The following is a 23,135-nucleotide window of genomic DNA, read 5'->3' as shown; positions in this document are numbered from 1 at the left end:
AGTGAAGTATTTTCTTTATATATATATATAAAAGAAAATACTTCACTTTCAGTGAATTCTAGCTATATATATATATATATATATATATATATATATATATATATATATATATATATGTGTGGGGAAAAAAAATCACAAGACTATTTCATCTCTACAGGCCTGTTTCATGAAACAGGCCTGTAGAGATGAAGTAGTCTTGTGATTTTTTTTCACACACATACATATATTGCGCTCTACTACGGTATCGAGCACTATTTTTTGGATAACCTTATTAAGACATATATATATATATATATATATATATATATATATATATATATATATATAATAAAATAAATACATATATATATATATATATATATATATATACACACACATGTAAAAGCCAGTAAATTAGAATATTTTGAAAAACTTGATTTATTTCAGTAATTGCATTCAAAAGGTGTAACTTGTACATTATATTTATTCATTGCACACAGACTGATGCATTCAAATGTTTATTTCATTTAATTTTGATGATTTGAAGTGGCAACAAATGAAAATCCAAAATTCCGTGTGTCACAAAATTAGAATATTACTTAAGGCTAATACAAAAAAGGGATTTTTAGAAATGTTGGCCAACTGAAAAGTATGAAAATGAAAAATATGAGCATGTACAATACTCAATACTTGGTTGGAGCTCCTTTTGCCTCAATTACTGCGTTAATGCGGCGTGGCATGGAGTCAATGAGTTTCTGGCACTGCTCAGGTGTTATGAGAGCCCAGGTTGCTCTGATAGTGGCCTTCAACTCTTCTGCGTTTTTGGGTCTGGCATTCTGCATCTTCCTTTTCACAATACCCCACAGATTTTCTATGGGGCTAAGGTCAGGGGAGTTGGCGGGCCAATTTAGAACAGAAATACCATGGTCCGTAAACCAGGCACGGGTAGATTTTGCGCTGTGTGCAGGCGCCAAGTCCTGTTGGAACTTGAAATCTCCATCTCCATAGAGCAGGTCAGCAGCAGGAAGCATGAAGTGCTCTAAAACTTGCTGGTAGACGGCTGCGTTGACCCTGGATCTCAGGAAACAGAGTGGACCGACACCAGCTGGACTGCTGCTGAGTGGTCCAAAGTCATGTTTTCTGACGAAAGCAAATTTTGCATTTCCTTTGGAAATCGAGGTCCCAGAGTCTGGAGGAAGACAGGAGAGGCACAGGATCCACGTTGCCTGAAGTCTAGTGTAAAGTTTCCACCATCAGTGATGGTTTGGGGTGCCATGTCATCTGCTGGTGTCGGTCCACTCTGTTTCCTGAGATCCAGGGTCAACGCAGCCGTCTACCAGCAAGTTTTAGAGCACTTCATGCTTCCTGCTGCTGACCTGCTCTATGGAGATGGAGATTTCAAGTTCCAACAGGACTTGGCGCCTGCACACAGCGCAAAATCTACCCGTGCCTGGTTTACGGACCATGGTATTTCTGTTCTAAATTGGCCCGCCAACTCCCCTGACCTTAGCCCCATAGAAAATCTGTGGGGTATTGTGAAAAGGAAGATGCAGAATGCCAGACCCAAAAACGCAGAAGAGTTGAAGGCCACTATCAGAGCAACCTGGGCTCTCATAACACCTGAGCAGTGCCAGAAACTCATCGACTCCATGCCACGCCGCATTAACGCAGTAATTGAGGCAAAAAGAGCTCCAACCAAGTATTGAGTATTGTACATGCTCATATTTTTCATTTTCATACTTTTCAGTTGGCCAACATTTCTAAAAATCCCTTTTTTGTATTAGCCTTAAGTAATATTCTAATTTTGTGACACACGGAATTTTGGATTTTCATTTGTTGCCACTTCAAATCATCAAAATTAAATGAAATAAACATTTGAATGCATCAGTCTGTGTGCAATGAATAAATATAATGTACAAGTTACACCTTTTGAATGCAATTACTGAAATAAATCAAGTTTTTCAAAATATTCTAATTTACTGGCTTTTACCTGTATGTGTATATATATATATATATATATATATATATATAGCTAGAATTCACTGAAAGTGAAGTATTTTCTTATATATATATATATATATATATATATATATACATATATATATATATATATATATATATATGTGTCTTAATAAGGTTATCCAAAAAATAGTGCTCGATACCGTAGTAGAGTGCAATATATGTATGTGTGGGAAAAAAAATCACAAGACTACTTCATCTCTACAGGCCTGTTTCATGAGGGGGTTCCATGGGAGCATTCGCATACCATGGTTTATATAGGGCACAGAGTGGGTGGATACAGGCTGGCCTAGGGGCGTGGTGATTGGCTCATGTGTTACCTAGGAGGTGTTTCCGTCTGTGGCGGCATGCTGATACAATTTCGCTGCGCTTGTTGAGGGATGACTGGTCTGGACAATATATAATAAACAGTTTCTCTTTCAAGCATAGGTTGCATCTTTTATTACCACTATTGTAAGGTGTGCTGGATGCAAGAATTTGCCATGTTATTGAATATTCAACATTATTGTCTTTGAGGTCCCAAATGTGTTTGCTGAGCTCTGTGGTATTCCGCATGTTTTGGTTCCTGAAAGAAGCCTTGTGATTGTTCCATCTGGTTTTAAAATCTCCCTCGGTTAATCCTACATATGTGTCGGATGTGTTAATGTCCTTGCGTGTTACCTTAGATTGGTAGACAACTGATGTTTGTAAGAACAGAACAGAACTCAGCAAACACATTTGGGACCTCAAAGACAATAATGTTGAATATTCAATAACATGGCAAATTCTTGCATCCAGCACACCTTACAATAGTGGTAATAAAAGATGCAACCTATGCTTGAAAGAGAAACTGTTTATTATATATTGTCCAGACCAGTCATCCCTCAACAAGCGCAGCGAAATTGTATCAGCATGCCGCCACAGACGGAAACACCTCCTAGGTAACACATGAGCCAATCACCACGCCCCTACGCCAGCCTGTACCCACCCACTCTGTGCCCTATATAAACCATGGTATGTGAATGCTCCCATTAAAATCTCCTGATGATTGAGGGAACCCCCTCATGAAACAGGCCTGTAGAGATGAAGTAGTCTTGTGATTTTTTTTCCCACACATACATATATATATATATATATATATATATATATATATATATATATATATATATATATATATAAGAAATACTTATATATATCAATCTATCTATCAAGAGGGACAGAGACAGCACAGTGCATGTGGATCACATGTTACCATGGCGAGAAAACATGGAGAGACTGCCAGTTATTTAGTCTCCACCAGTTGCAGAAAATGTGCCATCAGTACAACTGGACAGTGCTGTTTCAGTTCCATCATCAGGACCATCAGTGAGTCAGACACAAACTAGTCTCATCATTGAACCAGATTCAAGGGCTGCTGAGTTGCCATCATCAGAACCCAGATCACCCACAACAAAAACCCCACCAGTGATCCGCAGGTACCCAGAAAGGTTTCGAGTACCACCAAAAAAACGGAATCTCTGAAGACAGTATAAAAATCTGTGTTAAAGACGTACAAATAATGTTTGTATAATAAGCATGTTATTGTTTGCAAATGAGGGTTAAGAGTTCAGTACTAAAAAAAAAAAGAATGTGGCTTAAGTACAGTTTTTTAATTGAGCTGCTGCATTTTTTGGTTGGGTTGTTTATTTCTTTTGAGTAACTTCTACATTTCTAAAAGGGGAGGAATGTAATAGAGTGATCTACGTTTGTCTGTTGCCATCTCCTGGTGAATGTTGGCTATAGCGTACTGGGGTTACTTTTTGGTTGGCCAACGATTTACGTGGTGTTGCGCACCTGACGTCAAGTGTGTGAGTCTGTTCTGAAGTCTACAGTAAAGAGAAGTACTTCATCCCCTCGCCTGTTTATTGCCTCCAACTCAATATATTACAACAACATTGCTCCATGCAGACCCTCCAGGTCCGCATGGAGCTGGAGGGGGCGTGGCCAGAGCCGGCCCAAGGCATAAGCGTACTAAGCGCTTGCTTAGGGCCCCGCGGCCACCAGGGGGCCCCCAAAAGCAATTAATAAAAAAATCTTATTTTTAATTTTTTGCATGTACGAGTCTGACTGATGATTTCTAAATGATCAAAGATATATTATTGTACAAAAACACAATTTTAGGTCAACAGAGTGCTGCTGCTGATCTAGGCTTAGTGATTCTTCCTGCCTCTCTTTAAATGTAAAGCTGCCTCTGCTGCACCTGTGACGTTTGCCGCCTGCTATGGCGTCACATTAGTGCCAAAAATCCGAGCGCATAATAACTGTTATCGCGCGCTGATTCTCCACTTCGTGCGCGCGCCCGACACCCTTTTGCGCGCGTGTGGTGCCTTTTTGCGCGCGCGCCGTCTCGGTCTGTGCGCTGGCATGTTTCGTTTTGGCACTTTGGGGGCGGGTATGCTTAGACGGCCCCTTCTTTCTGATTGGTCAGGCGAAACGCTCAGAGCCAATCAGAAGTATAGCAGGGCGGGTCATCGTCAATATGTATCAAGATTGTTATAGGCGCAAAGTTTTCACTTCTTCTTGAACATTTGTTTTCTAATTTATGGAATTTCTTTTGATTCAGCCATAAAATTAATGAAATCTTTGAATTTTGTTTTTAAAATCTTAAAAATAGCCTTTTAATAATGTATTCTGAAACAGTTTAAAATAATCAGAGAACTGACTATCACTGACCCTACACAACTATGTTGCACAATTAAGTCATTTTTTTTTATAGCGAAAGAGGTAATTTCAACAGGTGCAGCATCCTATGTCATATCTACATGTAATAAGATTTGTAACAAGGCAAACCGTTAGTAAATTGGTCGAAAATCGAGCAAGTTATGGTAATTTAATTGGTACATGTACTAATTAAATTACCATAACTTGCTTTGACATCAATGTAATGATTGAGGCTAGCTGTCCGAGGTAAGATGGCTACAACGTTGCTACGCTGGAGAATGATTGGTCATATGAAAAATGCTCAGAGCCAATCAGAAAGGAGGGGCTGTCTAAGCATACCTGCCCCCAAAGTGCCAAAAAAAAAATGACAGTGCGAGGAGAGATGCCAGGAGTACACAGAGAGCGCACAGACCGAGACGGCGCGCGCGCAGAAAGGCACCGCACGCGCGCAAAAAGCCCCCCTGCGCGTGCAAAAGGGTGTCGCGCGCGCACAAAGTGGAGAATCAGCGCGCGATAACAGTTTTTATGCGCTTGGATTTTTGCACTAATGTGACGCCATATCTTTCCTCTCAGATTCAGACAGGACTGAGCAGGTGGTCAGAGGACCACTGTCTATTAAGGAGAACTTTTCATTCCCCAAACGGCATGATGGCCGAAGTTTTCATTATCATTATACCTACAGACAGCTAGTCAATGGGGAAAAAGTCAAGCGTAGCTGGCTGACTTATTCAAGAAGTAAAGATGCAGTCTATTGCTTTTGCTGCAAATTATTTTCCAAAAAGTCCTTAAAACTGGCAGCCGAGGGACAGCGGGATTGGGTCAACATAGGTGCACTGCTGAAACAGCATGAAAACAGTGAAGATCATTGTAGCAACATGGTGAAATGGAAGGAATTTCCCTTGCGTCTTTCAAAGGGGAAAACTATTGAGAATTTAACTTCAGTAGACTGCGCTCTCTTTGTACAAAGTAAACATTAAATATGAATAATTAACTAAAAATGTAAACTAGTAATTAAAGACTAATATGTACAAGACTGATGAGACAAGATGACACTTTTACTGTAAATACAAAGCTTTATCACTTGGACTGTTCAACCCCAGGCCACTCTTGTAGCTGAATGTTTTCTACATTTTAAGATTAGGAACCATATGTGGCACTCTGGACATCATTCGTTCATTCATTGGTATTATTTATGTTCTTAACTGGGCCACCCCCATATCTTTATAAATGACATGTCATTTGTAAAGACATGCCAGGCTGACAATAGGATAATGTAAACAACACTGCCAGAGCCGCAATGAGTTTATAGTAGGTGTGTGAATGATCAACAATCAATATTATTGGCAGAAATAGAGGGCCCCAAAATCCAATTTTGCTTAGGGCCCCATGGAGGCTTGGGCCGGCACTGGGCGTGGCCTCCAGGTCCGCCTGAATTTCGGGAGATTTTCGGGAGAAAATTTGTCCCGGGAGGTTTTCGGGAGAGGCACTGAATTTCGGGAGTCTCCCGGAAAATCCGGGAGGGTTGGCAAGTATGTGATACACGCAGCACGTCATGCGTGTTATTACAACTACATACACTGTCTGGTTAGCTGTGCACAAACTAGACATGAAATGATTGATTGAGACTTTTATTACTAGATTGCACAGTTGACCACTAATGGTAACACCCGAATAAGTTTTTCAACTTGTTTATGTCGGGGTCCACGTTAATCAATTCATGGTAAATGTGGGCTAATACTTTACAGATACTGTAATATGATTGTTCAGGTTTTTCAGTCAGTACATATTGGTGTCATATCGCATTGTGTTGTGTATTACAAACTCAAAACGCGATTCGGGTACTGACATAGAAGCTAGCTTATCTCTTGCTGTATAGATTTTACGGATAATATCGAAGCATGTAATTGATGTGTTACTCCGCTAGAGTTCCTCCGTGCTCACTTTTACAATAACAATGTTGCTACAGCTTGGTTATTATACAGGTTACGGAACGTAAATTAAGTATTGTTGACGTTTTTTTAATGCATTTTAAAAATTAGGTAGAATTGATTGCTCCCATTGGCTGCATTGCTAGCCACCCAGGACGAGCCAATTTTTATATGTTAGACTTAAAAAAAACTAAACATTTGGATGGTGAACGATAGGCAAAATTCCCCCCAAAAAGGGCGGTTCCACTTGAAGAGTTTTTGTGGTATCTGCTTGTGTGTGAGGGCACCAAAGAGACTTCTGCATGTGCACTTGTGTTGGCAGAGCTCTGTATACAGGACAGTTTAGCAAGTCGTCATTGTTGTTTTGGCTTGCTAACAAATGAGACAGTTGAGCCTTTGTTATGTTTGTTTAATATACAATAGTGTATAGCACTTTAAATCTTGTTCAAAGTGTACAAACCTTCACTAGAATATGGACTTTGTATTGCACACTGTTTCATGCACGTTAAACGATAATTCTTGTTCATACAATGTGTTTTTTGTAGGGCTGTCAAGTGATACATTTTTTAAATCAGATTAATCAGACTCCAATTCTGTGATTAATCATGATTAATCACAGGTTATTATTTGCTTGCATAAATACAATTGTCTTTAAAAAGCACCCTAATATTTGGTTACAAATGCAATTTTGTAGTTAAAATCTCATACGGTAACACTCTCTCAATGTTTTACTGAACTGCAAATCATTGATTTGTTCAAAACTTGGTGACAGTAAGTACAGTAGGAATTAAGTGCACATTTTAGTTTTTTTGTCCTAAATATAAATATTTCCTGCTTAACTTAATAACACTACACATATTTCTTCAACAGGGGCATGTCCTGTGTGCAGCTTTATGATAGTGCAGGTCTCCAACTTTCATCTCTATGAAAACTACTGTGACAAAAAGAGAGGTGAGATATTTGTTTCACTAATATGACTGGCAACATTTCAATTGCGCTTTATTTATGAAGGAAATCTCTCAGTGAGATTATTGTCTTTATGCTTCGTTGTGTAATGATCTAACAAACCTCTCTTTGTTTATAATGTACAAACGTTTGTATATTTTCTGCTGGATTGACCCTTTTTTTTGCTGCAGCTGTTACATATACTGTAATATTGTACATAGTAATTTGGATTTGTTATATATTGTATATATTCCATCCATCCATTTTCTACCGCTTGTCCTTATCAGGGTCGCGGCGGTGTTGGAGCCTATCCCTGCTACACCCTGGACAAGTCGCCACCTCATCACAGGGCCAACACAGATAGACAGATATACTGTATAAATAATATGTAAATCTTACATTTATGTTATATTTGTATTGCTACTATGGTACATTTTTAGTCTACTTTATACCTTTTGTATTCGCCCTCTTTTTGTGCCCTTGGGTGCGTTATCCTTTTCATCCTTGTCCTTTCCATCCTTTGTAACTGAGCTACTGTGTGGAACAATTTCCCTTGTGCAGCACACACACACACACACACACACACACACACACACACACACACACACACACACACACACACACACACACACACACACACACACACACACACACACACACACACACACACACACACACACACACACACACACACACACACACACAGCTCACTAAGGTGGAATAAATCAGTGGTCCCCAACCTTTTTGTAGCTGCGGACTGGTCAACGCTTGAAAATTTGTCCCACGGACCGGGGAGGGAGGGGGGGTGGCTATGTTTTTTTGTTTTTTTGTCATAAAGATATACAATCATGTGTGCTTATGGACTGTATCCCTGCAGATTGTATTGATTTATATTGATGTATAATGTATATATTGTGTTTTTTATGTTGATTTAATAAACATTTAAAAAAAAAAAATTAAAAAATATATTTTAATTTTTTAATCTTTTTATTTCTTGTACCAATCGGTCCACGGACCGGTACCGGGCCGCGGCCCGGTGGTTGGGGACCACTGGAATAAATGACACACCACTAATAGTTGAAGCCACATTCCTCTCTTCTCCTACCAAAGGGTATGAATTGAATGACAACGTGTGCTGGACCTCGAACCAACAACTCAGTGACGAAACAAACATGCTCACATAAATATTAAGCTTATTGCAACCAGAACACTTTAACTCTAACTTTTCTACACTTACTTTAGTTATCTGCTGCACTGACAAGATGCCTGCTCGATGCGTGTTGGTGACTGTGGCGAAACTCCCGAGTCAAAACTGACGTGTGTCGTCAAAATATACCTTTTTCTTTTAAAGGGTGCATCAAACCGGGAACATTTGAAACAGAAATAATTGGCTCTGTTGGCCACTTATTTAATAAAAATACTGAACAATGTGCATCCCTTGACAGCTCAATACGGAACGCATACTTTTGTGTCTAAATATGGGACGATTTGGCAACCCTATTTAAGTAGCATTCATGCGAGCTGCGCCATCCTAGATGCTGTTTTAAACTTGATGTATGCCGATAAGAAAGTTTGTCGCTGCAATATTATCTAAAATTCCACCAATGTTTATTTTGAAGCAAAAGTGGGCGCAGAGCACATCGCTCTAACTGGCGTGTGACGTGATCACTGCCTGTGCAATGCGCCATGCTTTCTTGCACTAGGTCAAAACATACAATTTTATTAATCGTCATTCATTTATGGTAACGCGATATATTTTTTTATTAATCACATGCGTCATTGCGTTAACATTGACAGCACTAGTTTTTTGTGAATAATTTTGGGTGTCTGGAACAAATCAATTGGATTGACATTATTTCTAATGGGAAAAATTGCTTCAGTCTTTGTCGTACACCGAGGTACAAACGTTCCTTTAAGATAACTTGCTGTCCTGAATGTTGTCCATCTTTACCGTAGGTCTGCAGAGAGAGGCTCAAGTTTGTATGTGCAAAACTCAAAACCAGTGAAGTTGGCACATTGTGTAAATGGTAAATAAAAACAAAATACAATGATTTGCAAATCCTTTTCAACCTATATTCAATTGAATAGACTGCAAAGACAAGACATTTAACGTTCGAACTGGAAAACGTTATTTTTTGCAAATATTAGCTCATTTGGAATTTGATGCCTGCAACATGTTTCAAAAAAGCTGGCACAAGTGGCAAAAAGACTGAGAAAATTGAGGAATGCTCATCAAACACTCTTTTGGAACATCACAGGTGAACAGGCTAATTTGGAACAGGTGGGTGCCATGATTGGGTATAAAAGCAGCTTCCATGAAATGCTCAGTCATTCACAAACAAGGATGGGGCGAGGGTCACCACTTTGTGAACAAATGGCTGAGCAAATTGTCAAACAGTTGAAGAACAACATTTCTCAACAAGCTATTGCAAGGAATTTACGTATCTACGATCCGTAATGTCATCAAAAGGTTCAGAGAATCTGGAGAAATCACTGCACATAAGCGATGATATTGAATTGAATTATTTATTTCAAACCTGCCCAACCCCTCTCACTCATTCCACATTTAACATAAACAATATAATACAAGAACAATACTATACAAACAAAAACAAGAAAAGCTCCTGTACACTAACAATACAATAGTACCACTGTTACTATGAGACAAGACAAGACGAGACAAAACACACACACACACACATGCACACACACACACACACACACAGGCCCAAACACCTCTCTCTCTCATCGCTCTGTGCTGAGGGCATCACTCTCTTTCCTCCTCGTACTTCTTTTTTAAACAGTCTATTAACTTGAATTATGTTAGAACAGGTTTTTAACTCGTCCCCTAAGTTGTTCCACAGACTGACTCCACGCACTGAGATGTACATTGATTTTAAAGTTGTTCTAAATTTAGGAAAATATAATTTGTTGTTTCCTCTTAGACCATAACTATGGTGAGCATCTCTATCCTGGAATAGGTTCTGTATATTGGATGGTAGAGAGTTTTGGGATGCCCTAAACATAATTTGAGCAGTTTTAAAGTTGATTACATCGTGCAGTTTAAGTTATTTAAGTTATATTACGGACCTTCAACCCCTCAGGCGGTACTGCATCAAAAAGCGACATCAGTGTGTAAAGGATATCACCACATGGGCTCAGAAACACTTTAGAAAACCACTGTCAGTAACTACAGTTGGTCGCCACATCTGTAAGTGCAAGTTAACACTCTACTATGCAAAGTGAAAGCCATTTATCAACAACACCCAGAAATGCCGCCGGCTTCGCTGGGCCCAAGCTCATTTAAGATGGACTGATGCAAAGTGTAAAAGTGTTCTGCGGTCTGACGAGTCCACGTTTCAAATTGTTTTTGGAAACTGTGGATGTCGTGTCCTCCGGAACAAAGAGGAAAAGAATCATCTGGATTGTTATAGGCGCAAAGTTCAAAGGCCAGAATCTGTGATGGTACGGGGGTGTATTAGTGCCCAAGGCCTGGGTAACTTACACATCTGTGAAGGCACAATTAATGCTGGAAGGTACATACAGGTTTTGGAGCAACATAGGTTGCCATCCAAGCAACATTATCATGGACGCTCCTGCTTGTTTCAGCAAGACAATGCCAAGCCACATGTTACAACAGCGTGGCTTCATAGTGAAAGTGCGGGTCCTACACTGGCCTGCCTGTAGTCCAGATCTGTCTCCTATTTAAAATGTGTGGCGCAATATGAAGCCTAATATACGACAAGAGAGACTGTTGAAAAACTTAAGCTGTACATCAAGCAAGAATGGGAAAGAATTCCGCCTTAGAAGCTTCAAAAATTGGTCTCCTCAGTTCCCAAACGTTTACTGAGTGTTATTAAAAGGAAAGGCCATGTAACACAGTGGTAAAAATGCCCCTGTTCCAACTTTTTTGCAGTGTATTTGTTATGGTGCACGCGCATTCTGCCTTTCCCTCCGCCATTACCTCCCTACTTGGCACTAAGTATCAAGGGTTGGAATTGGGGGTTAAATCACCAAAAATGATTCCCGGGCGCGGCACCGCTGCTGCCCACTGCTCACCTCACCTCCCAGGGGGTGAACAAGGGGATGGGTCGAATGCAGAGGACAAATTTCACCACACCTAGTGTGTGTGTGACAATCATTGGTACTTTACTTTTTTTTAACTTTAGAGGCTCCGCTGTGAGCACAGCAGGACACGCCCCCGCACGCGCCACGCAGACCGCGGCAACGCGCTTCTACAGCCGGAGGCAATCTGCAATCATCGCACCTGGACTTGATGAAGAACAGCAGCATAAAGGCTCACTTAGCAGACTACCCTGTGCCGGAACGTAGCCTCTGTCTCAGTAAGCTTTTCGTCTCTGGCTCCTCTCCTGTGTCTGCTCTCCTTGTTCCCTCGTTCCCAGTACTTACCTGTCCCTGTTGTTTCCTGTTACCGCAGTTGTCTCCGTTGTCTCAGAAGTGAGCCGTGCGCCTCACTCTCTGGATCTCCCCCTGGACCCTGACTGCCTTCCTCGATCCTCGACTACCCCCGCTTTCGGACCCGGACCTCAGGAAGTCTCTCTCCAGCCCCACGGACATTGCTTGGATCACGGACCTCTTTTGCCTAACCCCTTTGGACTTGTTTGCCTCCACAACCAACACGCACTTACAACAACCTCCGGTAAATACTATCTGGTTAAATTCTACACATAATCTCGCATGCACACACATAGTGAATACACACTCCACGTATTCATCAAGAGCTCAATAAAACCTGTTGAGCTCGACCTCCTGTTGTCGCGCCGTCTCCTTCCCCCTTGTCGTACGTGACAGTATTGCTGCCATTAAATTCTAAGTTAATAATTATTTGCAAAAAAAATTAGTTTCTCAGTTTGATCATTAAATATCTTGTTTTTGCAGTCTGTTCAATTGAATATAAGTTCAAAAGGATTTGCAAATCATTGTATTCTGTTTTTATTTACGAATCACACTATGTGCCAACTTGACTGGTTTTGTGTTTTGTAATTGAAACGAAAATTCTATCTTGCTATTGCTATAAAATTTTCATAAATTTAAAGCGTCTGACCTCTTGCTCCTTCTCCCACAAGCGATCCTCCAGATCCTGGATGATGTCATCAGATGAAGGGGAGGGACGTAGAGGTCCCGGTGCGTCACTCATGTGACTCAGCCTCTGATAGGATGAGGAGCTCTTTCCTGACGAGGATCGACCACTGTCCGAGGCGCAAAGGCCGTTCTGTGGGAAAGTGACAACATTCATCAGAGCAGGTATTTTAGAGATTAAAGGCCTACTGAAACCCACTACTACCGACCACGCAGTCTGATAGTTTATATATCAATGATGAAATCTTAACATTGCAACACATGCCAATACTTACTAAAGTGCAATTTTAAATTTCGCACGAAATATCCTGCTGAAAACGTCTCGGTATGATGACATCAGCGCGTGACGTCACGGATTGTAGAGGACATTTTGGGACAGCATGGTGGCCAGCTATTAAGTCGTCTGTTTTCATCGCGAAATTCCACAGTATTCTGGACATCTGTGTTGGTGAATCTTTTGCAATTTGTTCAATGAACAATGGAGACAGCAAAGAAGAAAGCTGTAGGTGGGAAGCCGTGTATTGCGGCCGACTGCAGCAACACAAACACAGCCGGTGTTTCATTGTTTACATTTCCGGAAGATGGCAGTGAAGCTTTACCATTGGCCTGTGGAAAACTGGGACAACAGAGACTCTTACCAGGAGGACTTCGAGTTGGATGCGCAGACGCGGTACCGTGAGTACGCATGCAGCTGCGGCTTCCAAACATTTGATTGCTTGCCCGTACGTGCGTGCCGCTATGTGCATGTCACGTACGTAACTTTGGGGACTTTGGGGAAATATATGTGCTGTATGAACTTTGGAGAGGTGAACGGTACTTTGGGCTGTGGGATTGAGTGTGTTGTGCAGGTGTTTGAGTTGTATTGGCGGGTTATATGGACGGGAGGGGGGAGGTGTTTGTTATGCGGGATTAATTTGTGGCATATTAAATATAAGCCTGGTTGTGTTGTGGCTAATAGAGTATATATATGTCTTGTGTTTATTTACTGTTTTAGTCATTCCCAGCTGAATATCAGGTCCCACCCGCCTCTCACAGCATCTTCCCTATCTGAATCGCTCCCACTGCCCTCTAGTCCTTCACTCTCACTTTCCTCATCCACAAATCTTTCATCCTCGCTCAAATTAAGGGGAAATCGTCGCTTTCTCGGTCCGAATCGCTCTCGCTGCTGGTGGCCATGATTGTAAACAATGTGCAGATGTGAGTAGCATCACAACCTGTGACGTCACGCTACTCGTCTGCTACTTCCGGTACAGGCAAGGCTTTTTTATCAGTGACCAAAAGTTGCGAACTTTATCGTCGATGTTCTCTACTAAATCCTTTCAGCAAAAATATGGCAATATCACAAAATGATCAAGTATGACACATAGAATGGACCTGCTATCCCCCGTTTAAATAAGAAAATCGCATTTCAGTAGGCCTTTAAGTTATATATATATATATCCATCCATCCATTTTTAGATATAAGTTATATACTGACTACCTGGTAGCCAGGCTTGTCCAGCTTGTCCAAGCCCGCAGCCGCCCCAGCCATGCCCAACCTGTTGATGTGGCTTGTGGAAGCACTCAGAGGCCCCAGTACAGCTGGAGGTCCACAACCAGACCCCGAGACCGTGTAGGTGGGAAGGCTAGTCAGAGAGTTCCTGCCTGAGTCAGACATCCCTCCCTGAACCACTTCGTTCCCATTTCCCGCTCCCTCACCCCTGCTGACCCTCATCGGGCTTTCCTGGTCCAGGAGCAGGGCCTCCGGGACCTCTCCTGACTCTCCCCCTCCTCCACCGTCCCTGCCTCCTCTCCTGCCGCCACCTCTTCCCTCACAGAAGCCCTCTCCCCTCCCCTCGCCTTTGCTCTCACTGCCAGCCCCACCTGCCTGGCCCACCAGGTTCTGCATCGAGTGGAAACTCTTTGGAACCACCGGTTTGAAGGCAGAGGGACGAACCAGGCCGGAATCTCTCTGCATGGCCTGGGAAACGGAGTAGGGGGAGAAATATTAAGATATGACGTACAACATAAACATCACACTGTAAAAATTTTCATCGGAAATTAACAGCAAATTACTAGCTAATAATTGTATTAAATATTTTTAGAGCCATTCACTCTAACTGCAGAGCTGGGATTTTACAGTTAATTACAACTAAGTTACAACTAAATGCTGTTACTTCATAGTTGTAGTTTTATAGTTAATGTAATTAACTAAAATTACAACTTTATGCTTTAACTTTACAATTGCAATTTAATTGTTAATTACTCAGTTTAACAGCATACCGTCATTTACTGACAAGTGTATGCAAAATGGTAAAATCGGACGAATCGGTTTTGAATTTAGAGTAATTTGTTGTGAAAGAACAGTTAACTGCTGTGAAGAGTATCATCATTTTTGCAGTAAATTTTGATCGCAGTATTTTACTGTGCAACAAAAGAGTAAAAAAATTAAAGCATAAACAGATGACTTTATCCATGAATGCATTTCTGGGGAAGGTGGAGCCTTTCTAACCTGACTCTCGCCAGATCCTTGTAGTTCGCTGAGCTCCACACAAGGATCTGGGCTCGAAGGCAATGCAAACTCCTTCAAGATAGCAAAAAATAATGAACCAATCAGGATCGCCGGGCGGGATTTCATAGATGTGACGTAGCGCCGAAGCGACTGTTTGATTCAAACAACTATGGAGGCACGCAACGAGGAGTCGTGTGCTGACATATTTTCTACTGACATTGTTGCGTTGTTTCAGTAAAAGTTCTAACTTTTCGCTCTGTCGTTATCCAATATGTCGGCTGTTCTGTTTTGGATTTCTCGGCGTCGCTCTCATCAGCGTCACGGGTTGATTTCGATGTGAGTGGTTAAAGTAGCACGTCATTCAAGATAACGGGACAAGTGGTTTATCCAATCACATACAATTTTTTTTTTTTACAAGGCCCCGCCTTCTGAAATACATCTCCTATTGAGAAGTCCCAGATCCTTGTGTGGAGCTCAGCCAACTACAAGGATCTGGCGAGAGTCAGGTTAGGAGCCTTTCCCACTTGAGATGAAAAGCGGGGTACAGCCTGGATTGATCACCTGTCAGTCACAGGACAATTCATAGTCCAGGGTGTACCCCGTCTCCCACCCCGGGTCAGCTGGGATAGACTCCAGCTCCTCCACCCCCTGAACATGGCGGAGCGGCAAAGAAGATAAAGATGACGCTTCGGTTCAGCAGTTCAGTCAAGTTACACGTTTTTTGTTGTAAAAGATCCCAACAGGGTACAGTACCTGCTCCAGTTTTCCTGAAACCGCCATCATTTTGGGTGGGTTGTGACCCGCCGGATTGTTCTCTCCGTCGTTCCTGGCTGCCACCATGTCTCTGTGCTGGTGCTGGTTGACCCCAACGCTGTTCTTCTCGTTTCCTCCTCGGCCCACAATGTTCCCGCAAACATCGAGACCCGCGGCCTGCATTTCTCTCTCCCTCTCCCATTCCAGTCGTTCCCCCTCCAACCTCTCCCTCTCCCGCTCCCTCTCTCTTTCCCGCTCCCTCTCCCGCTCTCTCTCGATCTTCTCCCTTTCGATTCTCTCCCGCTCCCTCTCCCGGGCTCTCTCCCGTTCTCTCTCCCGCTCTCGTTCCAACCTCTCCCTCTCCACCCGTTCCCGCTCCCTCTCCCTGTTCCTCTCCCGCTCTCGCTCCCTTTCCAGCCTCTCCCGGTCCCAATCTCGGTCCCGGTCCCGATCTCTCCCTCGTTCTCGTTGCCTTTCCCACTCCCTCCTGAGCGCCGCGTTGCCACAATCCAGCTGATTGTTGTTGTTGGGAGCCGCCATGGTACATTCCGTGTTGGTGGTGGAGGCCGTTTCTGTGGGCCGGTCGGTACAGGCCCCGGTCCCGATACTAACGCTCCCTCGCTCGTCGCTAGAGGCCGTCCCGTCGGATATAGTGGCGGGGGGGCGGGGCAGACGCTCTGCACTGCAGCTGCGGTCGCCAGGGCAACGGCGTGAGAGAGGAGGGGCGCGGGGCAGCGTGGTCCTCGTGCCTACGGACTTCATGGCAAACTCCTGCTCGCCTGCCACCCCACTGCCAACACTGCCCATAGTGAGGAGGTCAAAGGTGAGGGGTTAGAGGTTAGGAGTCAGGATTGGGGAGGGTCACAGATACATTTGGATGCAGTGTGGGTCATCACAACCTAATGCAGGTAGTGGGGGCACACACACTAGAGGACACAGAGAAATGAAAGGAGTTATACAATATTGTAATTGCATGAAGAGGGTCAGATGCAGACGACGAAACGGAATGTGTCGAAGAAATGATTGGTGGAACTGGCGTAAAACGTTTGATTAAGATGGCATAACACCAGTATAGAATTTCGGCGTATTGGTTAAAATGTTGTGAATACATTCTTTGGTGCAGACAATCGTGCAAATTTGACCAATCAGCAGCATCACCAGTGGTCTTAGCCACATGCTAACATGCTTATATGAGTGTATCAAGGCACACCGGAACCGCACCTCCATTTAAGCTGCACTACCCGCAAAAATTTGGACTTCAAACCATGTTTTCACGAAAAATCTTACCCACTGGTCAAAAAATTCTAAATCTGAACATAAATTAGACCGTCATCCTGCTTGAGGTTAGCAACTCTTGTGGGACTGCGGCTCCGCACATATGTGTGTTTGTTTTTCCTAAGGGTTTTTTTTCATGATAATACCAGTGATAGGGAAGAGGGAAAGTGGGATAATGAAACTGGAAATGGAACATGTCTGAAGTCCATGAATGGAGCAATTTGACTTATTTTTGGTTTTGTTTTACTTAGGGGTGTAACGGTACACAAACATTTCGGTTCGGTACGTACCTCGGTTTAGAGGTCACGGTTCGGTTCATTTTCGGTACAGTAAGAAAACAACAAAATATAATTTTTTGGGTTATCTATTTACCAAATTTGAAAAATCTTCCACCAAAAATATTTTTCTTAGTGGAATATTTGATGGGAAGTAATCGGAACCTTGGATAGGTCAATAATTCATAATATCATTGATTTTGATTCAATATTATGTTTTGAGCAATGACAGTTTGAAAGAAAAAAAAACAGCTTTGTTTTATTAGTCAACATTGCAACTTTTTCTAAATAACATTTAACCTTTAAGCGTTTTTATTTCACTTTTGTTATGTTTTTGTTTATTTTAATAGTATTTTTAGTACGCAGTGGCCTAGTACCTACTCAGTGGCCTAGTGGTTAGAGTGTCCGCCCTGATATCGGTAGGTTGTGAGTTCAAACCCTGGCCGAGTCATACCAAAGACTATAAAAATGGGACCCATTACCTCCCTGCTTGGCACTCAGCATCAAGGGTTGGAATTGGGGGTTAAATCACCAAAAATGATCCCCAGGCGCGGCCATCGCTGCTGCCCACTACTCCCCTCACCTCCCAGAGGGTGATCAAGGGTGATGGGTCAAATGCAGAGAATAATTTTGCCACACCTAGTGTGTGTGTGACAATCATTGGTACTTTAACTTTAGAATGTGCCGTGGGCCTTTAAAACATTAGCTGTGGGCCGCAAACGGCCTCCCGGGCACACTTTTGACACCCCTGTTATAGATAATAAAAAATTAAATCTGATAAATCTATGGATAAAAAGCAGAGCCTGGCGACGCATGCGCGTTTATCATAACTCTCTCGCTCTCTGTCTCTGCCCCTCCCTCACCAATGCTGCTGCACGCACAATTTGTTTTGTTTTCAACCCCTTCTTAACCCTGAACGTACATTGTTAATACACGCAACCATAACTCAAAATGCCGGACATTTGAGGAATGCTCGCAGCGACCGGGCTAGGATAGACTGACCATACGTCCTCTTTTCACCGGACATGTCCTCTTTTGCGGGGCTGTCCGGGCGGAGTTTCTTAAATGCCTCAAATGTCCGGCATTTTGAGTATTGTTTACACAACGTGCAGTACGCTACTTAATATGTCCGTGTGGAAACTCGTTCGGTACACCTCCGCACTGAACCGAAACCCCCCATACCGAAACGGTTCGATACAAATACACGTACCGTTACACCCCTAGTTTTACAGTAGTTGACTAACCGTTATTCTTGCATGGTGTATATGTGTATATGTGCCGCAAACTGCAACCTCTGATTTCATGTCATCCAGCATATTTAAAAAGACATTAAATAGTATAACATACAAACCCCGTTTCCATATGAGTTGGGAAATTGTGTTAGATGTAAATATAAACGGAATACAATGATTTGCAAATCATTTTCAACCCATATTCAATTGAATATGCTACAAATACAACATATTTGATGTTCAAACTGATAAACATTTTTTTGCAAATAATCATTAACTTTAGAATTTGATGCCAGCAACACATGACAAAGAAGTTGGGAAAGGTGGCAATAAATACTGATAAAGTTAAGGAATGCTCATCAAACACTTATTTGGAACATCCCACAGGTGAACAGGCAAATTGGGAACAGGTGGGTGCCATGATTGGGTATAAAAGTAGATTCCATGAAATGCTCAGTCATTCACAAACAAGGATAGGGCGAGGGTCACCACTTTGTCAACAAATGCGTGAGCAAATTGTTGAACAGTTTAAGAAAAACCTTTCTCAACCAGCTATTGCAATGAATTTAGGGATTTCACCATCTACGGTCCGTAATATCATCAAAGGGTTCAGAGAATCTGGAGAAATCACTGCACGTAAGCAGCTAAGCCCGTGACATTCGATCCCTCAGGCTGTACTGTACTGTACTGCATCAACAAGCGACATCAGTGTGTAAAGGATATCACCACATGGGCTCAGGAACACTTCAGAAACCCACTGTCAGTAACTACAGTTGGTCGCTACATCTGTAAGTGCAAGTTAAAACTATCCTATGCAAGGTGAAAACCGTTTATCAACAACACCCAGAAACGCCGTCGGCTTCGCTGGGCCTGAGCTCATCTAAGATGGACTGATAAAGTGGAAAAGTGTTCTGTGGTCTGACGAGTCCACATTTCAAATTGTTTTTGGAAACTGTGGACGTTGTGTCCTCCGGACCAAAGAGGAAAAGAACCATCCGGATTGTTATAGGGTCAAAGTTGAAAAGCCAGCATCTGTGATGGTATGGGGGTGTATTAGTGCCCAAGACATGGGTAACTTACACATCTGTGAAGGCACCATTAATGCTGAAAGGTACAAACAGGTTTTGGAGCAACATATGTTGCCATCCAAGCAACGTTACCATGGACGCCCCTGCTTATTTCAGCAAGACAATGCCAAGCCACGTGTTACATCAATGTGGCTTCATAGTAAAAGAGTGTGGGTACTAGACTGGCCTGCCTGTAGTCCAGACCTATCTCCCATTGAAAATGTGTGGCGCATTATGAAGCCTAAAATACCACAACGGAGACCCCCGGACTGTTGAACTACTTAAGCTGTACATCAAGCAAGAATGGGAAAGAATCCCACCTGAGAAGCTTCAAAAATGTGTCTCCTCAGTTGTGTTGTTAAAAGAAAGGCCATGTAACACAGTGGTGAACATGCCCTTTCCCAACTACTTTGGCACGTGTTGCAGCCATGAAATTCTAAGTTACCGTATTTTTCGGACTATAAGTCGCAGTGCGACTTATGTTTTTTTCCTTTTTTATTATGCATTTTCGGCAAGTGCGACTTATACTCCGGTGCGACTTATACTCTGAAAAATACGGTACTTATTATTTGCAAATTTTTTTTTAAAAGTTTATGAGTTTGAACATCAAATATCTTGTCTTTGTAGTGCATTCAATTGAATATGGGTTGAAAATGATTTGCAAATCATTGTATTCCGTTTATATTTACATCTAACACAATTTCCCAACTCATATGGAAACAGGGTTTGTACATGTCTATGATTTTTGGCAAGCAATCATATGCTCAATGTCCAATTAGGCCAACACAGAGTACTATATCAGGACTATTAAACTAAATTGTTCAGGGGCAAAGACCGAGGGGCTGTACTTCTCCGTCACTATTATTCTTATTTTGAGAATGAACTTGCACATGCTGTGGACATTTGTTTTGGTCTATTACTTTTGTCAGAGTTATACATTTTTGGAAAGAAATAGGCCTGTTATGCAAAACACAAGTGTCCACCACAGAAGACAGCGGTGCTCAGGGGGTTAAAATGGCTAGTCCTAAATTGAAACAAAAGCAACATGTTTAGACTGGTCGGAGCTCCTCTATACAACAAAGCAATTGGCTGTTTTTTAAGAACCTTAAAAAACAGGTCTATCTGTTTGACGGCACACTAGCGTTTTTAGCAATCTACTGCAAAAAGTTTAGTTTCTACCAAGTTTTGAACTGGTCTGGTGTCAATTGCTTTCACCGCCAGTTGAATAGCCCTGCACTATGTACTATATATATATGTCAGTAGACCATATCATTTAGGTCAGGGATTCTCAAACTGTGGTATCGGTACCTCCAGTGGTACACGGGCTCCATCTAGTGGTATGCCAAAGAATCACTTAATTAAGTGATAAGTGTTTTATTTTTAAATATTCCAACACAGTATTGTTACTAATAAATTGTGCGTAATGTTAAAGTAAACTATTAACTGTACTCCTTAAATAAAACCTCTGCCTTGTTTTTAATGAATACTTATACACCTACTTCGCTACTGTATTTTCCTTGTTGCTCATTATGGTGGTACTTGGAGAGCCATGTTTCTTTCCAGGTGGTACTTGGTGAAAGAAGTTTGATAACCACTGATTTAGACATTCATTCAATAACAATGTTTACTATTGTCGCATCCAGTTTTGCTCTATAGATGTTATGATCCGTTTCTCGGATCATAGGTTTTGATTCACTTGTGGTTTAAGTTCTGTTTCAGCACCCTTGTTTTGTGTTTCTTGGTTGTCATGGGTGCTGATTGTTTTCACCTGCCTCTGATTAGTGTTTGAGACGCTCACCTGTTCCCGGGCACTAATCAGAGAGCTATAGTCCTGCCTTTTCACCTCAAATGTCCGGTGGTTTAGTTTGCTTTCCTGCAACACGTTGTGTGGATGATTCCTGCACTAAGTTTCGTCTCTGTTGCTTTTTCTGTCTTTTTGTTTGATATATGCGAATAAATCATTCTCCTACCTGCAAGCTGTCTCCGGAGTTCCTGCTGCATCGTTGGGAGAACAATCTGCGCGTCACCATGCGACCTCCACGTTACAGAAAAGCACCGGCCTGAATGAGGCGAAAAGGCAGGACTAAATAGCTCTCTTATTAGTGCCCGGGAACAGGTGAGCATCCCGAACACTAATCAGAGGCAGGTGAAAACAATCAGCACCCATGGCAGCCAAGAAACACAAAACAGGGGTGCTGAAACAGAACTTAAACCACAAGTGAATCAAAACCTTATTAAACGTAAACAAACTATGATCCGGGCAACGGATCATAACAGTACCCCCCTCCTAAGGACAGATTCCAGGTATCCCTAAGAAACCCAAACAGGGGTGCTGAAATAGCACTAAACCCCAAGTGAATCAAAACCTAAATAAACGTAAACAAACGATGATCCGGGCATCGGATCATAACAATAGAACTGCACCGCATCACCCAGAGGTGTTTCTAATGATATGCTCATCTTATGCTACATGGCAGGTGCGCCTAATGTTGTAAACACCATTTCTTAGCAACATCACACACGCACAATGCCAAAAACAAACTGACCCACTCTCGAATGTTATCTTGATGTTAGTTAAAAGTATCGGTTGACTGCTAGTAGTAAAACAGTACATGTGCCTGAGTGGCTCTATCCCCTGCCCTCACGACTCCTCTCTCTCTCTCTCTTCCCTTTTTCTCTGCATCCCTGGACGGCAAGGGCGGCTTTAGCAGCATCCGCATCGAGCCCTCATTACACCGCGCTTCCACGCACTCGCTAGGCCCCACGCGTGCAATCCAACCGCCTTCCTCGCATCTCAATTCAACCCACGGCCCTCGTTGACGTTGAAATTCAAACGCACCACGTCTTGATTTTTTATCTCCCCCCCCCCCCCCCCAGCGCCTATCCACAGCACACTGGCGTTACGTGGGGCTCCGATCGTCAAAGGCTTTTTCAAAACATTTTTTTTTTTTTTTTTTTACTCACTTATCATTTGCAGCTCGGCAAACCGTGCAGGGAAGGCGGGATCGGCGTCGTTTGTTCTGGTGTCAGTCCCGGTTCTTGTGGGCCCGGAGCATTGTGCGATGCCGCCGCGCATCGGTGGTGCTGGGGAGACGCAGCGACTTCGACCGCTGTCAGCGTCGGATGCTGATGATGGAGTCGGTTCGGTTGATACGCGCATCAGCTGAGAGACACACACCCACCTCTGGACACGCCCCTTCGGCTAACATGATGCACACGCCCCCTTTTGGCTCAAAGCCAGCAGGTGCTCTCCCTCGGAGAAAAGAGTCTTGCTTGGATGGACGAGATATTGAAACAGGATAGACAAAATGTTAGGCACCTCATAACAGATTGACACTGGTAACCACAAAATCAAAACCAGCCTGTTTTTTTTCCTCCTTTTTTCCCTCCTT

At 42.5% G+C, this 23,135-nt stretch overlaps 1 protein-coding gene across 1 annotated transcript in view; it reads right to left on the bottom strand.

The window, feature by feature from the left end:
• lzts3b (leucine zipper, putative tumor suppressor family member 3b) overlaps positions 1–22,907 on the bottom strand; it is a 38,083-nt gene extending 15,176 nt beyond the window's left edge. Inside the window, exons 1-4 of the mRNA XM_061928244.1 lie at positions 21,714–22,907; positions 15,895–16,820; positions 14,131–14,610; positions 12,616–12,783 (exon numbers count right to left, since the gene is read on the bottom strand). Coding sequence (XP_061784228.1) covers positions 12,616–12,783; positions 14,131–14,610; positions 15,895–16,701 — 1,455 coding nt within the window. The 5' untranslated portion in view covers positions 16,702–16,820; positions 21,714–22,907. The remainder of the gene's footprint in view (positions 1–12,615; positions 12,784–14,130; positions 14,611–15,894; positions 16,821–21,713) is intronic.
• Between the last annotated feature and the right edge of the window lie 228 nt (positions 22,908–23,135).

Source organism: Nerophis lumbriciformis, linkage group LG33, assembly GCF_033978685.3.
Source record: "Nerophis lumbriciformis linkage group LG33, RoL_Nlum_v2.1, whole genome shotgun sequence".
Lineage (NCBI taxonomy): Eukaryota > Metazoa > Chordata > Actinopteri > Syngnathiformes > Syngnathidae > Nerophis > Nerophis lumbriciformis.
The sequence above is the reverse complement of the archived record's forward strand: the minus strand, read 5'-3'. Positions and strand labels throughout refer to the sequence as shown.